This window comes from Apium graveolens, chromosome 2 (genome assembly GCF_009905375.1).
Source record: "Apium graveolens cultivar Ventura chromosome 2, ASM990537v1, whole genome shotgun sequence".
Classification (NCBI taxonomy): Eukaryota; Viridiplantae; Streptophyta; class Magnoliopsida; order Apiales; family Apiaceae; genus Apium; species Apium graveolens.
The window spans coordinates 137,384,572-137,401,745 of record NC_133648.1 but is presented as its reverse complement, the minus strand read 5'-3'; the positions used below and the strand labels follow the sequence as shown (position 1 = coordinate 137,401,745).

The following is a 17,174-nucleotide window of genomic DNA, read 5'->3' as shown; positions in this document are numbered from 1 at the left end:
TAAAAAATATTGTTTAGCTTTAATTATTATTATATTACTTTATTAATTATTTGATCATATTTACAGATATAAAAATAGTATTTTTTCTAACTATGCATTACGCCTCATCAGCAAGGTGAATGAATAAATGATTTTAAATGTTATGTATTTTAAAATTAATAATACAAATTTTAAGAACTTTAATTTTTAATTAGTAATTTACTTTTATTGAAACTAATTTTAATTTTTAACTTTAAATTCGAACCCCTCGTCTAAACACCTACTCCATGAACCTTTACATCCAAATGTGATAAGGGTTGAACCCGACCTAACCAAACCTAAACCAACATAACCCAACTCAACCCAACCCTTTGCTTCTCAACCCCCAATCCAAATAAAGCCTAAGGCATCAAAACATAGTTCCTCTGTTGGGTTATTGTCGCCGACGAAGTGAATTGTTTTTGGTCTATGATTACATGCCTAATGGAAGTTTGGATAAGGCCTTCTATGACCAGCCAAAATTTAGACTCAATTGGAGGCATATATTTTAAGTTATCAAAGGAGTGCTAGCAGGGCTTAACTACCTACATCAAGAATGGGAGAAAATGGTAATTCATAGGGATGTGAAGGCCAGTAATGTTCTGCTAGATAATGAATTAAATGGAAGATTAGGATACTTTGGTCTAGCAAGATTATATGACCACGGTACAGATCCTCAAACTACTCATGTGTTCGGAACTATTGGCTATTTGACCCCTGAACATAATAGAACTGGCAAGGCCACAACTAGTACTGATGTGTACTCTTTTGGGGCATTTTTGCTCGAGGTTACATGGGGTAAAAGGCATGTTGGACCTTGGACTAGGGAGAAAAGCCCAAGAAGACTTAGTTGTAATATATTATGTAACATTAGTGTAATGGCCTGAGAGTCCCATTTGTAAAGACCCCTTTGGGACTATCTATAAATATAAAGGAACAACCTCATTTAAGGAGGTTGGCTAATTAAGTAAAGAAAATACCTCCTTAAAGATTAGTCTTATATATTAATAATATTCGAGGCTTATCATTTAGCACTAGGAGGAGCTTTACTCTGAAGATCCAACCAGGATATAATTGTGGAAGAAATTGATCTGGCAACAATCGGACCAACTCAGGTAAAGGAACAGACGGTAGAGATCGCCATCGATCCTAAAAGCCAAGGTGAACAAGAACCTCCCAAAAATTAAACTCTGAAGCCGAAATGTTTATTTCCCCCACCGGAGGGAGCTTCTCATGATCAGCAGCTGAACTTAACAAACGCAGATCATCGCGACAAGAAGAGAAAGTTCAAATCAGATCAGCGATGAAGGATCCAGACATCCAAGGGCAAAAAGGTGCTTTCAAGCGACATGCGACTTCATTTTGAAAAGGTTGAGAGGTAAAAACTCAAAACAACGACGATCCGGGGGATCTACCTTACTCCGATGAAGAGCTCGAACTTCTAGAATGTGAGACTAGAATGCTCCAAGCCAAGCTCGAGCGGCAGTGTGAAATTCATCGCCTTCGCCAAGAACTCCAACAAGCATCGATAAAAAATCAAGGGCATGACGACGAACTCTACGACGAAAATAATGACGCCGAATACGAGTATGAACCATCAGTGGAGTCGACATACTCATAACTGTGCGAGTGTCGACAACGCACAGTATCGTCTGCTGACGTCTCTCAATGAACTGAGTCCACATAATCTATCTCCCATGAGGAGTGTTCGAAAATGTAAGAGGAAATAGCACAGATGCATACCATAATGTACAATCAGTCGGGATTCGAAACTGTCAGTGAGAGTCCTCTATCTCTGGTTCTTGAGAAAGCATGCATCGACAGGACATTAAAAACACCTGCCCTCAATCATTTCGATAGATCGTCTGACCCGTTAGCATTCCTCGACACTTTTGACGGCCGCATGGCCTTTTTTTGTCACTCCGAGATTGCTCGATGTCAATTTTTTCCACAAGCCTACAAGGCACAGCTCTTTGATGGTACAACAATCTAGCACCTCGGTCCATCGACTCATGGACAACGCTAAAAAGTAAATTCCAAGCTCGATTCTCCAATAATGATAAAGGAATAAAAGTCACAGCGTCCCTAATGGCAATGTACCAATGTTCAAGTAAAAGCCTTCGAAGCTTCTTAACTCGATTCAGAGAGGAGATAGCAGAAATCCCAGATCTAATAGAGCAGATGGCCGTCAACTTCCTGACAGCGGGTATCGATAAATCTCGACACGGGCTGCTTCGGGAAGAAATTTTTGAGAAAAGGCCAAAAACCCTCCAAGCATCATTTCAGATTATAGAACATTGAATGATGCTCCAAGAAGCAGTAAGCTGCATCCAGTCGCCCCGACATTCTTCCAGATATGAATGGCGTCGTAGATACAGTCCGCGATCGCCCGCACGCAAAAGGCGTCAAGAACGTCGCCGGTCACCACCAGTGCGCACAGTTGGCTACCCCCGAGGGATATGAGAGAAAGGGATTGGCAGCCCCGTAATTGACCTGAGAAAAAATTTACTAGGCTCAACGCCGAGAAAATGACGATTTTAGCGGTACTAAAAACTGAGCCAGACTACCATCCTCCGAGACCAATGAAACCTGGAAGACCCCCAAGCTCCAAATACTATAATTATCATGAAGACACTGGCCATACAACAGAACAATGCTTTCAACTCAGTTACCCCATTAAAGGAAAAATTCGTCGGGGCAGCTTGTCCACTATGTACAACAAGATGATACGCCTAGGCACCACATCGGGATGAGGAAGACCGCGTCATCGATGTCATCTTTGGCGGCATGACCGCCATAAGATTTTCTCACAACTCTCACAAAGTTTATGCCCGAGAAGTTTTTAATGTCAATCCCTTGGCAGTTAAACACCCTCGAGCGAATCCCTCCCCTGTCATTTCTTTCTCTGACGACGATTACCGTCCCGGACTCATCAAAAGCCAACAGGACGCCCTTGTCATTACCACACGAGTGGGATATTTGATACATGATCAACTTATAGATATTTTATGCCATGTTATACTTCTTTTAACCTTGTTTTGTGATGCTTCAGTCCTAAATAATAAGTACTAGTTGTTATTTAACTTGGATGAATGCTAAGTCCTAATTTTCTATATTTATAGGACATTATAGAAGAAAAAGGTGCAAAAGAGAAGAGTATATGATAAAAGAAGAATTTGGAGGAGTTTAGGACCTGAGCTAGGAGGCTCAAGGCCTGAAGGAATCAGTGGAGAAAATGCACTTACCTCAGGGCCTGAGCTTGTGAGTTCTGGGCCTGAGAGAAGCAGATTTGAAGAATAAGGAGCTCAGGGCCTGAGCTCTTCTGATGAGGCCCTGAGGACATCATTCAGGACCTCATGTTAAGGTCCAAAGCCTGAACCTGACGAAAATTATAATCAAATAGCTTTCCCAACTTATTTTGAATTCTCTTTTATTTATCTTATATGACTTTTAAAAGTCCATCCAAGTATATATAAATGTATGTATTAGGGTTTTAATAAGGGTAGAAGATAGATAACCATTCTGGAGAGAAGGGAGAGAAACATCTTGAGAGGGAGATTGGAAGAAGGAGTGAAGGGATTCATCCAGATTCCAAAGGAACTTTAAAGTTGTATTCTTTGTGCATCAATTCTTAAACTCATGGTTTGCGTTCTTAATATATATTCTATTAATCTTATCATGAGTAGCTAATTCCTTTATCCAAGAGTTGGGTAGTATTCAATTGGCTTAATATGTTTGTTTGATTATATTGTGATTTTCTTATTATTGTTAATCTGTCATTGAGCACTTTATACAGTTAGAGGAGTAGCTAACTTCTAACTGAATTTTTAGGAGTTATAACGAATCGGGAGAGGAGTTGTAATTCTAGTACATGATATGATAGGCATAATTTAAGTATTAGATCGAGAGATTAATATGCGAATTATGAGACTAAAAATCATTACTTCTTAACAGTTTATAATTATACTTTATATGACCATGGGAGTGGCGTTCAATGGATACTTGTAGGCACTATAATCTACCTTGGGAGAGGATTTTATAAACATTGAAAGGATTGTTTTTAACAAAACAAGAGACAGAAATTAGACATTCATGATAGCCATTGAAGAACCCTGATTCTTGGATTGTTTTCTCTCATAGTTATTATATAGTTTATTTTTTTATTAGATTAATTACTTATTAATTACACACATCCACAAATTATTCTCCACACTTTTGAATTTTGAGAAATAGGAGACTTGAGATTGGTATTGATATTAGTCCTTCCCTGCGAACGATACTCTAAAAGTACCCATTAACAAATTGGCGCCACTGCCGGGGAAGGCAGCAATATTGATTTTGAGTTAATTGTTTCTTGTAGTTTGGATTTATCTCTGTATATAGTTTTTTTTTCTTCTTTTTATTTTTCTTTTGTGTGTCTACAAGTTTCTTTGAGGTAGACAACGTAAAGATTTGAGTTGAGGAGACAGCATGGTTAACAATTTTGGCTGGGATAATGCTCTAGATTTCATCAGTAATCAAGAACGATATCAAAATTCTAATTCTTTTCAGGATTTTAATGTGTATCAGGTGAACTTGTTCGATTGTTACAACTCATATTATGCTCCATATCCTCCTAGCATAGATTTTTCATATTCTTTTGATAATCAATACCATGATGATTCATATGTATGCAATGGTGTTGATGAGAGTTTGAGTCATTATAATCCTTCTTTACTTTCTTTGGGACTTCTTAAACACTTTGATGACTCAAATTTTGAGATTGTTAATAAAGGTGATATTTCATGTGAAGTAGAATCAATAGGTTGGTACGAGGAGAATGTTAAAATGAATAGTTTTATTAAGGAAGTTCAACTTGTGATGCATGATGGTTGTCTTCAAGTTCCTCCTTGTGCCAATTTTCCAACGATCCATGATTCTTGTATAGCAATTGATGATAATTTTGTGTCCGATGAGTCTACTTATTAAATTAATGATAGTCCCATGCGTGATAACTATAATTTGGATGCAATTGAAATTCTACCAAATTTAGAGAATGTTGTTGAGCTCAATAAATTGGTAGACGAGGTAAAAATTGATGAGTGTCCAATTAAAATTGAGGAGGGATTTAAGATTGATGAAATTGAAAGTCGTGCTTATGAATATAAAGATCCAATTTGGGAGGAGTTTATGAGTCATACTTATGATGATTATTCTGACGACTTTTCTAGCTACTTTCATTTTTCTAAGTCTCTTGAGAAAATATGGATCATAAAAAGTTTCTTATATTTTTATAGATCTAAGGTATATTTGCACATCACAATTCTAATACTGATTCGTAGATATGTGCATTTATTTGCTTTTTCACCACATTGATAATGATGGTTGTATGTACACGTCAAGCTAATGACATTAAAGAAGCGCTGCTTGGGAGGCAACCCAATTTTATAATATTAGTTTTTTTAATCCCACATGTTTCCTTGATGTGTTTGTTTGAAGTGATTCAGGTGTTAAGAATGATTTTGAATAAGAATGAAGGGTTTAGCATGATCACGCAGTGGATTGACATGCTCGTGATTCACATGCTCATTCAGCATAACTACATCAACAAAACAAACGCTACGATAGCATTGACTCAATCAAGCTTGTTATGGATCACGACACTTCAAGCATATGCATAGGTTAGTACTTCTTTCATTCTTTTATATTATAGAATTATTAGTTTATTGTGTCATAAAGACATTGACTCATTTAAGTGCGAGGATGTGTTTTTAGTAAATGTGTTAAACATGTTCAAAAAAGTCATATAGATTGCATTGTATCATATTTTACATATATGTTAGTCGCATTGTATTGCGTATCATATCATGATCTCAAGTTATTAGTAGTCCAAGTTGGTGACCTGTGATGATACTATGTGTACCTTGTTGTTGACTAAGTCTTGCTATGATCACATGCTAAAGATGTTACATGTGTAGTGTCACTTGTGCAGAGCTTATTTCTTAACACACTCTTATTATGCTCTTGAATTGAAACTTAGATATGCTTGTTTCTTGAGGGTTAGCCGCTTATTGATGATTAGAATCTTGACTATTCCCTTTTGAGCTTAGTACGTAAATGCTTAAGTTTGGAGGAAACTATGGGGTGCACATGTCTTTGAAAAAAATAGATGTATGATAGTAGTAATAAATTACATGAAAAAATGTGGTATACTTAAATAGTTTGGGCTCATTAATACTCGAGTAATTAAGTCTGAGGGGACTTTGTTCCTAGTAACCAAAAGCCTTTTATGGTTTAGGATTGCTGACCTAACACTCGCTACATGGGTATTGGTGCATAAATCTTTAGGGATCTCGACCATTGCACAGTTGAATAAACCACTTAACTAATATACGTGTAAATATGGTTTGTGAAGTCTTATGGTGGTCGTAACTCACTTACACTGAGGAGCCACCTAACCTTAGACCGAGCTTGTGAAGTCTTATGGCAGTCGTAACTCATTTACACTGAGGAGCCACCTAACCTTAGACCAAGCATATACAAAAACATATATCGTTATATAGTAGTATTATATCAATAAAGTAAGATACGGAAATCCTTTGTTAATCCCGAATGATGGCTAGTGCTAAGTAACGAAGTGTTTAAGATCTATTCTAGTACTCAACTTGGGAGCTATTAACTCGCATGACTTGTCATGTTGAAATTTGTGTGTATTTGTTCTTGGTTCATTAGAAAGAATTTTGTTAAGCTAAGCACACACGCACACTCTATACTTGTGTGTACTATGTTGTGATATTGTGTGTGAGCTTGATATGTCTAAACTTGGTGCATGGGCTGAGGGTTCTATCTGACTTGGCATGAACTGTAATATTTGAGATCTTTTGTATTATCAATCATTTAGTTGGATTCATATAGTTGCATATTACATGGGTTAGATGGATTTTGTCGGTACATTCACTTTAGGCCCTCACGAGACCTTACTCGTCCACTAGGGCTACCTTGGGGTTTAAAGGGCTTGTTGCATATGCCAAATGCAACCGTGATCACCTTACGGAAGTGGTATTAGTAGTAGTATATAATTATAGTTTTACTCGAGGACGAGAAAGGTTAACCTTGTTTTGTGATGCTTTAGTCCTAAATAATAAGTACTAGTTGTTATTTAACTTGGATGAATGCTAAGTCTTAATTTTTTATGTTTATAGGAAATTATGGAAGAAAAAGGTGCAAAAGAGAAGAGTATATGATAAAAGAAGAATTTAGAGGAGTTTAGTACCTGAGCTAGGAGGCTCAAGGCCTGAAGGAGTCAGTGGAGAAAATGCACTTACCTCAGGGCCTAAGCTTGTGAGTTCAGGGCCTGAGAGAAGCAGATTTGAAGAATAAGGAGCTCAGGGCCTGAGCTCTTCTGATGAGGCCCTGAGGACATCATTCAGGACCTGAGGTTAAGATTCAGGGCCTGAATCTGATGAAAATTATAATCAAATAGCTTTCCCAAATTGTTTTGAATTCTCTTTTATTTACCTTATATGACTTTGAAAAGCCCATCCAAGTATATATAAACGTATATATTAGGGTTTTAATAAGGGTAGAAGATAGATAACCATTTTGGAGAGAAGGGAGAGAAACATCTTGAGAGGGAGATTGGAAGAAGGAGTGAAGGGATTCATCCAGATTCTAAAGGAACTTTAAAGTTGTATTCTTTGTGCATCAATTCTTAAACTCATGGTTTGCGTTCTTAATATATATTTTATTTATCTTAACATAAGTAGCTAATTCTTTTATCCAAGAGTTGGGTAGTATTCAATTGGCTTAATATGTTTGTTTGATTATATTGTGATTTTCTTATTATTGTTAATCTGTCATTGAGCGTTTTATACAGTTAGAGGAGTAGCTAACTTCTAACTGAATTTTTAGGAGTTATAACGAATCGGGAGAGGAGTTGTAAGTCTAGTACATGATATGATAGGCACAATTTAAGTATTAGATCGGGAGATTAATATGTGAATTGTGAGACTAAAAATCATTGGTTCTTAACAGTTTATAATTGTACTTTGTATGACCATGGGAGTGGCGTTCAATGGATACTTGTAGGCACTATAATCTACCTTGGGAGAGGATTTTATAAACATTGGAAGAATTGTTTTTAACAAAACAAGAGACACAAATTAGACATTCATGATAGCCATTGAAGAACCCTGATTCTTGGATTGTTTTCTCTCATAGTTATTATATAGTTTTATTTATTTATTAGATTAATTAGTTGGTATTTACACACATCCACAAATTATTCTCCACACTTATGAATTATGAGAAATAGGAGACTTGAGATTGGTATTGATATTAGTCATTCCCTGTGAAAGATACTCAAAAAATACCCATCAACAAACAACACAGTTAAGAAAATGTTGGTTGACAATGGAAGCTCCGTCAATGTCTTATATCATCATGCCTTCTCCCGAATGGATGTCGATGATCGAAGGCTTGAGATTTCTCGAACTCCGTTATATGGTTTCACGGGGAATGAAGTCCACGTGGTAGGAACTATCGATATGCCAGTACTTTTTGGTTCTCCCCCGTGTCAAATTTGGAAGAAGGTCAAATTTTATATGACCAGTGTCTCCTCTAGCTTCAACGCCATATTGGGGTGAACAATGATCACCGCCCTACAAGCTATAACTTCCATCTCCCATTTGAAAATAAAGTTCCCCACAGACTTTAGTGTAGGAGAAATGACCGGTGACCAGGCAACAGCAAGACAATGCTACTTAACCATAGTCTCTCCTAGGAAAAAGGCAGATGAAGAGCTAGAAGTCAACCAAGTACTTGATATCAACCCTAGAGAGCTAGTCGACCCACCCACCAGCAACTCTTGCTCTCTTGTCGAAGAAACCGAAGAGGTTGAAGTATTTGAAAGAAACCCTGAAAAAACTATAAAAATTGGCAAAAATCTCCCTGAACTGTTAAAGAAAGATATCACGAACCTCATCCGAGAGTTCTCTGACATTTTTTCCTGGGACCCTAAGGACATGCCTGGGATCCCGGAGGCCGTCGCTTGACACTCACTACACATCAGCAAAAGCATCAGGCCAGTAAGGCAGAGACACCAAACATTCTCCACTGAGAAGAGAGCAGCCATCGACCACGAGATTGACATTCTACTTGAAGCCGGTTTCATCGAACCGGTACAATTCCCCACATGGATCTCGAACATGGTCCTGGTCAAGAAAAGTAACGGAAAGTGGAGAATGTGCATTGATTACTCGGATGTGAATAGGGCTTGCCCCAAAGATTTTTACCCTCTGTCGAACATCGACCAGCTCATTGATGTGACAACAGGAAATGAACTCATCTCTTTTATGGATCCCTTTTCAGGGTACAATCAGATTAAGATGGACTCTCAAGATTGGAAGCAAACTGAATTCATCACGCATTGAGGGGTCTTCGGATACCGAGTGATGCCTTTCGATTTAATTAATGCGGGGGCCATATTTCAACAGATGATGGATAAAATATTTACATCACAGATTGGGAGAAATATGCTGATATACGTCGATGACATGATTATAAAATCGAAGGTTTCCTCTGACCATGTGTCTGACCTTCGCAAAACATTCGAAAATACGAGAATCAAGAATATGCGGCTAAACCCTGCCAAGTGCTCGTTCGGTCTTACCGCGGGTAAATTCCTCGGATCCTTGGTTACCCAAAGAGGTATCGAAGCAAATCCATCTAAGGCAAAAGCAGTCTTGGAGATGGAGAAACTAAGATCCGTTAAGGACTTACAAAAACTAACTGGGTGTGTCGCTGCACTCCGAAGGTTTATTCCCCAATCGTCAAAAAGATGCATCCTTTTTTTCTCAACAATGAAGAAAGCTTCCAAATCCTCGCATTTTGAATGGAACGATGACAATGAAAAAAATTTCTTTGAGTTAAAAACATTCTTAACAAATCCACCCATCCTCACTCGGCCCTTACCAGGCGAGTCGTTGCCGGTGTATCTCTCAGCCTCCGATGAAACAGTCGCGACAGTCCTAGTTCGAGTTGACAAAGTAAAAGAGGTCCCGGTGTACTACATTAGTCACTCAATTCGAGATGCAGAAACAAGATATCGACAGGTCGAGAAGCTAGTCTATGCCCGAGTGGTTTCCAGCCGAACATTGTGACACTACTTCCAAGCAAGGGAGATTTATGTGCTCACGAATCAACCTCTGAAAAGAATCTCACACAAACCCGACATGACGGGCAGACTCGCTGCTTGGACCATCGATCTAAGCCAATTCTACATCGAGTATAAACCTCGAACGGCGATCAAAGCTCAGGTTCTCTTGGATTTTGTTGCTAAATCTCAATTCAAAGCCAAAGCGCACAAATCTGACGAAGATCAATTAAGGCCATGGTTGTTGTTCATCGACGGGTCTTCGACCGTTGACTCAGGAGGAGCATGAATAATCTTAATTAGCCTAGAAGGATTCAAGATCACCAAGCCCTCAAATTCGAATTCCCAACTACAAATAGCCAAATACGAGGCACTTATCGCAAGATTAAAGCTTGCAGCGGACCTCGAGGCTGAGATTATTGACATATTTAGAGATTCTCAGTTGGTCTCTTAACAAATAAGCGGGGAGTTCAAGGAACATAATGAGAGAATGGATCAATACCTTGCACGGACGCAAGAGCTACTAAAAAAATTCCCTTCATGGAGACTAACGAATGTTGATAGAGAGGAAAACTGGTGGGCAGATTCCCTTTCCAAGTTAGCATCCTCCGATTTACCTGTTAATCTCGATCTAATATATGTCGACATCCTAATGGCCCTTGCCATCGATGAACTATCTGTTAATCAAATTCAGAATAGCCTCGACTGGCGAAAACCACTCCTTGACTATATCATCGACAATAAACTCCCTGAGGGAAAGAACGAGGCCCGTTCGCTAATATTTAAGAAAAAAGACTACTGTGTTATCGGCTCACCATTGTATCAACGTGCTTTATCTGAACCACTGATCCGTTGTTTGACCTCGGAAGAAGCCCATCAAGTGATGGTCGAGGTACACATTGGCATCTGCGGTGAACACCTCAGAGGAAAAAACCTGGCTCTCAAAATCATTAGACAGGGAGTATACTGGCCCATAATATGAAAATATTGCGAGGAATATGTTAGAAAATGCCAAGCATGTCAATTACATGGGAACGTAAGCCATAGACCCACGACTGAGCTCAACTCGATTCTCGCTCCATGCCCCTTTTTCCAATGGGGGGATAGATATTGTAGGACCCTTTCCAAAGTCCAAAAACCAGTGCCAATATATCGTGGTCGTGGTGGACTACGCAACCAAATGGGTCGAGGCAAAGCCCCTTTCCAAGATCAGAGAGAAAGAAATGTTTGAGTTTTTTATGGAGTATGTTATTTCGCTTCGGAATCCCAAGGATTTTAGTTTCTGATACTGGTACACAATTTGTGGGAGCTCAGTTTGAGAAAGCTCTAGAGGAACTAAAAATCCAACACATAAAAGCCTCAGTTATATACCCATAGGGTAATGGGCTCGCAGAAGTAAAAAATAGAACCATCCTACAAGGCCTAAAGAAAAGAATTGAAGAAATCCCTTATTGATAGGTTGATGAACTCCCGAATATGGTATGGTCCTACAGGACAACACCTCGAAGCGCAACAGGTGAAACTCCCTTCCGCCTCGCATATGGCGTCGATGCCGTTCTACCCATCGAGGTAAGCCTAATTTCCCCATGAGTCGAAATATTCAACCTTTTTCTCACACTAGAGGGCTTGTGCTTTCACAACCACTTGCTTGAAGAAATAAGAGAGGAGGCTCGAATTCGGATGATTGCGCAATAGGAAAAGACTGTAAAATACTTCAACAGAAAGGTCAAAACCAAGAACCTTAAGGTCGATGACCTCGTTCTTGGAGACTCTGCTGCGTCATAACCCGCTGTATCAGGAAAGTTCAAACCGACATGGTAAGGCCCATATCGAGTATCAAAGGTGGTTAGCGCGGGGACATACGAGCTCTCAGATCTCGATGAACAGCCTAGTAAAATGCCTGAAACGACATTCATCTTAAGAAATTTTATCAGTAATTTGTTTTTGTCTGCAATATTCAAAGTCTTAAAACAATGATTAACCCTCGATGCAATGAGGGTCGTTATGAGGCCCCCATCGAGGGATCTTTTAATTTATGATAATTCAAGACTTTGGAATATCTCCTATTTTTTCAAATAAAGTTATGTTGACAATCCAATTAAAGGACCAATTACTGTGAAAAACTCAACGACGTAGCGAATATCAAACTAGACAAATACTTCGTGTCATAGCAAACGAGACATAACTTAGTTATTTCTATAAAATAGTAAAAAACCATCTATGGACATAAATAAAAAAAATAAGAAGAAAAGAACAAGCTAAACACAACGAAAAAGCAACAAGGCAAACAAGTAGAGATAAAAACGCTCTTCTAATATCAAGTGAAATAGATTTAGAAGAAGCCCTACCTATCATAGAAAAAGTAACACTATGATAAGCACATGAAGCAGTACAACTGATATAAATAATACACAACAATATAACATAATCAATTTGAAATTATGAAAACAGAACAGATAGCTCAAATTACAGACCTCGAAAGGTCTCATAAAAAAAAATGAAAAACATCATCCATCAGCAAAACAGTAATCCAAGTACGAAAAGCCACGAAAGCCACAATTCCAAATACTGTAATTGAAAATTAAAATTTTACATCAATCACGGGGCATTCCCAGCCTTCAAGAATTTTTCCGCCGGTTACTAGGTTGCGAGGCCACGAGGTCGCGAATGTAGTCCTCAAAAGTATGCCCCGCAATATCGACACCTACACTTTGCATTCTGGCAAACAGCGACAATAACCGTCTCCAAGGGCAGCCGCAATATCTTCCACCCCCTTCTGAACATCCGCCTTTAGTGTGGTATTCTCCTCGACAATCAGCTTATATGACTCATTCATCCCATCAAGCTGACGCTCTAAGCCTTCATACTTCTCCTTCATACTGTCACGTTTCTTCTCAGCCTCACAAAGATTTCCCTCGAGGTCTGATACCTTTCTGCTCATCGACTGCTCGGATAACTCCAGCTCCCCAACGCGCTTCGACAAAGTAGAATTAGTCTCATCCAAATCACTAACTCTCTTTTCCAGTTCCAAACAACTTGAACCCAACTTTTTCTTCTCTGCCTTGAGGACTGATACCTCGGCCTCCAACCGGGACCGAGCTTCGCTACCTTCATCAGCCCTGTACTCCTCCAATACATGCATAAAATCAGATAAGAACTGCGAAACAAACACAAGAAAATAGAGAGCGTGATACATAGGTTAATCAAAGAGAAGTTAGAAACAAAATGCACGAACACAACAAAATTTATACGCAATATAACAAGTTCATACCCGTCCATAACAAGTCCAACTCTGCCTTTAAACAACTTCAAAATCCGTAAGGGCATAGTAGGGCCCCTAGTCCAACATTTCGAAGGCTGAATCTCAACCCTAACAGCCTCCTTCCTCACCCGGGGATCAACAGTATTGGTCATCAAAACACGAATACCAACCAAAGTTATAGTTTTGTTAACCCCACCACTCGTTGCAACAGTCTCCACGGGATCACTACCATCGACATTGCCCCCTTAATCTCACGATGGCTTCTCTTACGAGGGTTCACGTCAGCTACCTCAACATCCTGAATAACTTTCCCAGAATCCTCAACTACCTTATTCCCCTATTCATCTAGCAACTCAATAAAAACAGAATGGCCGGGCCCCGACGGTCCAACCCTCGACGATCCGGGTTGAGGCGCATCAACATTCTTCCTCGATGCCTTCTGCATAAGCAATAACATCACCTTATCCATCTCCTCTCGAATCCCCCTGTTCATAATCTTCTTCAAAGAAGCATCGACCACCAAGAAAAGAAAAAACTAACACAAAAAATAAGTATTTATACGTTCACAAAAAAAGAAGATAGAGACAAAAAAAGAGACAAACACGTGATTCATTTATTATTTATTTATTCTCATCATCAGTTATTTTTATTATGTTCATCCCACTTTCTTTTTTACATTTTATTATCTTTTCCGCTTTATTATTTTTCGATATTTATTCCTGCACTACCTCTAATATCCCAATTTCAGGGCACCAAATTCCTATAGCACAAATCTAAAGATGTTGCTCAAAATAGGAGGGGGACAAATGTTGGACCTTGGACTAGGAAAAAAAGCCCAATAAGACTTAGTTGTAATAAATTATGTAATATAATGTAACTGCCCAATAGGCCCATTTGTATAGAAAGCCCTTTTGAGACTATTTATAAATATAAAGGAACAACCTCATTTAAGAAGGTTGGCTAATTAAGTATATAAAATACCCACTTAAAGATTAATCTTATATATTAATAAAATTTGAGGCTTATCAAGGGCCGATATATGTTCAATAAGGAGCTGAAGCTATTATTTTGGCTGATTGGGTGTGTTCATGTTGGAATCGTAATGACATTGTTGCTTCAGTTGATCCGCATTTAGGAGCTAATTATGTAAAGGAAGAATTAGAGTTGGTTTTAAAGCTTGGGTGGTTATGCTGTAACTCAGAGCCTTTAGCTAGGCCTCAAATGCAACAAGTTGTACAATACTTGGAAGGTTACGTGCCTATGCCGGAATTATCATCCATTGTCATCTCTTCGGTTGGCTTAGCTTTTATACCTGATCAAAATGCATTTTCTAATATTTCCATGTCAAATATTCATCATTTTCTGTGGAGAGGCCTTATTCTTAACAAAATTCATTTCTTTCTGGTGGGAGATGAATTACAAGTTGTGTAATCTAGTATTTGGTTAGTTACTGTATTATTTATGTACACATTTATGTGGTATGTAAGTTTCCATTTTGCTTCTTTGGTTTGATGTTAGGTGTGCATTTCACTTTATAATTTGCATTTTACAGCATGTATGCTCTGAATTTGAAACAAATGACTGAAAAGCATAAAGTTTGGACATTTTTTTTTCTAATTCTTGGACATTTTTTAATACCAGGATGCATAATAAAACTTTTGAAAGATTAGAGGACCGCATTACAAGCTGAAAATAGGATCCTAAACAACAGATACACAGATTTCGCGGTTCTCGGGAGAGTCCGAGTCGAACCCAAAAACTTGGACAATAGATAATAAATTCTTAACCACTTGGGTTATCCAAATTGTTGAATGATATTATCATAACGGTTTTTCTATTGTGTGCCCATGTACACTTGATAAGTGCGAAAACTTAAAAATTTTAGGTCAATTTGATTGATGAAGTGGGTGTAAATGCATGAATGTCCATCATATTAGGATCAACCCTTGTATCTTTCTATTGATGTTTGTGTGTGTATTTATATACATGGAGCCAAGGGTCTGTTCCTTGAAGCATTCCACTGATTGTGGATCTTATGTTAGGCTGTAAAATAATACAATGAATGTATATGATGTGTACAATCTTTACTATAATTACAATCCATGATTGTAGTAGTTAGGCTGTTCTCCAGGGATTATGTTTGCTAGCTGTTACGCCCCCGCAAGATGGAAGATCCATCAGAGACTCCAATCTTGTGTCGTAGAAACAAAAACCGTTGTGCAGGGAGAGGCTTGGTCATAGCATCAGCAAGCTGATCTTTTGTTGATATGTAATACACCTTGAGCTTGCCAGCCTGAACTTGTTTTCGAATAAAATGATAATCCAGTGCTAGCTGTTTCATACGGGAATGAAAAACAGGATTAGCACTGAGGTAATGGCTCCAATATTGTCATAGTGGATAGAAGGAGGTTGTTTAAATGAAACACCAAGTTCATGAAGTAAGTTCTGAATCCACTGAAGTTCAGATGAGGCATGAGCTAGAGCACGATATTCAGCCTCAGTAGAGGAGCATGCAACTGTGCGTTGCTTTGAAGATTTCCATGAAATGATATTGCAGCCCAAGTAAATCAAGTAGGCAGTATTTGAAGTTAAATCATCTTGATTACCACCCCAATCGGCATCACTGAAACCAGTTAAAGTTAAATAAACATTGCGTTTAAGTAGCAAACCATGAAATATAGTTCCTTTACGATAACGGACGATCCTTTTTAAAGCTTTCCCATGTAACCGGGAGGGTTTGTGCATGAACTGAGATAGCTTATTGACAACAAAGGCAACATCTGGTCTTGTGATTGACAAGTATTGAAGAGCACCAACCAACTGACGGAACAATGTAGGATCAGCACTGGCACTACCATCAGATAATTTTAAGGATGAAGTTGTGGACATATGAGTGGCAACCTCTTTGGCCCCATCAAGTTGGAATCGTTGTAGAAGATGTTGAATGTATTGTTGTTGAGATAGAAAATAGCCATGTGGCAGATGAATTACTTCTACCCCTAGAAAGTAATTGAGAGTCCCAAGGTCCTTTAGAGAGAAATGGGAAGAAAATCTTCGATACAGGTCTGCCAAGAAATTGTTGTTGTTGCCGGTAATTACAATATCATCAACATACACGAGAATATAAACAATAATTCCCTCGTGATTGTAAATAAATAAAGAGGCATCTGAGATAGAGTTAGTGAACTGATTTTCCAACAAGAATGATCTTAACGTTGTGTACCAGTCTCGGGAAGCTTGTTGCAAACCATAGATCGGCTTCTTAAGCTTGCATATATGATTCAGAAAGGATTTATGAATGAATCCCAGAGGTTATACCATGTATACTTCATCATTTAAGGTCCCTTATAGAAATGCATTATTGATATCCAGTTGCTAAAAAGACCAACCTTTGGAGAGAGCAAGAGAAAGCACAATGTGAATTATTGTTGGTTTCACAACTGGACTGAATGTTTCTGTGAAATCAATCCTTGGTCGTTGATGAAATCCTTTGGCGACAAGGCGGGACTTATATCGCTCAATTGTGCCATCTGATTTGCGTTTAATCTGGAACACCCACTTACATCCAACCACATTTTTATTTCTATCACTAGGAACGAGATCCCATGTTTTATTCTGCATAGGTGCATTAAACTCTGTATTCATAGCATTGTGCCAATTACTATCATGCATAGCTTGGCTGACACAAGTAGGTTCTAGAGAAGCTTGGGTAGGATGCCGTGAGGAAGGAATGGATGGAATGTGTTTGACAACAGTGTTGTT

The 17,174-nt window shown here is 38.5% G+C and overlaps 1 protein-coding gene and 1 pseudogene across 1 annotated transcript; both read left to right on the top strand.

The window, feature by feature from the left end:
• Nucleotides 1-905, top strand: part of LOC141693663 (L-type lectin-domain containing receptor kinase IV.2-like) — a 115,708-nt pseudogene extending 114,803 nt beyond the window's left edge.
• Nucleotides 906-10,640: 9,735 nt separating this feature from the next.
• Nucleotides 10,641-11,132, top strand: LOC141693646 (uncharacterized). The gene has a single exon (XM_074498803.1). The coding sequence runs from the start codon at nucleotides 10,641-10,643 to the stop codon at nucleotides 11,130-11,132; it is 492 nt and encodes a 163-aa protein (XP_074354904.1).
• The last annotated feature ends 6,042 nt before the right edge of the window (nucleotides 11,133-17,174 follow it).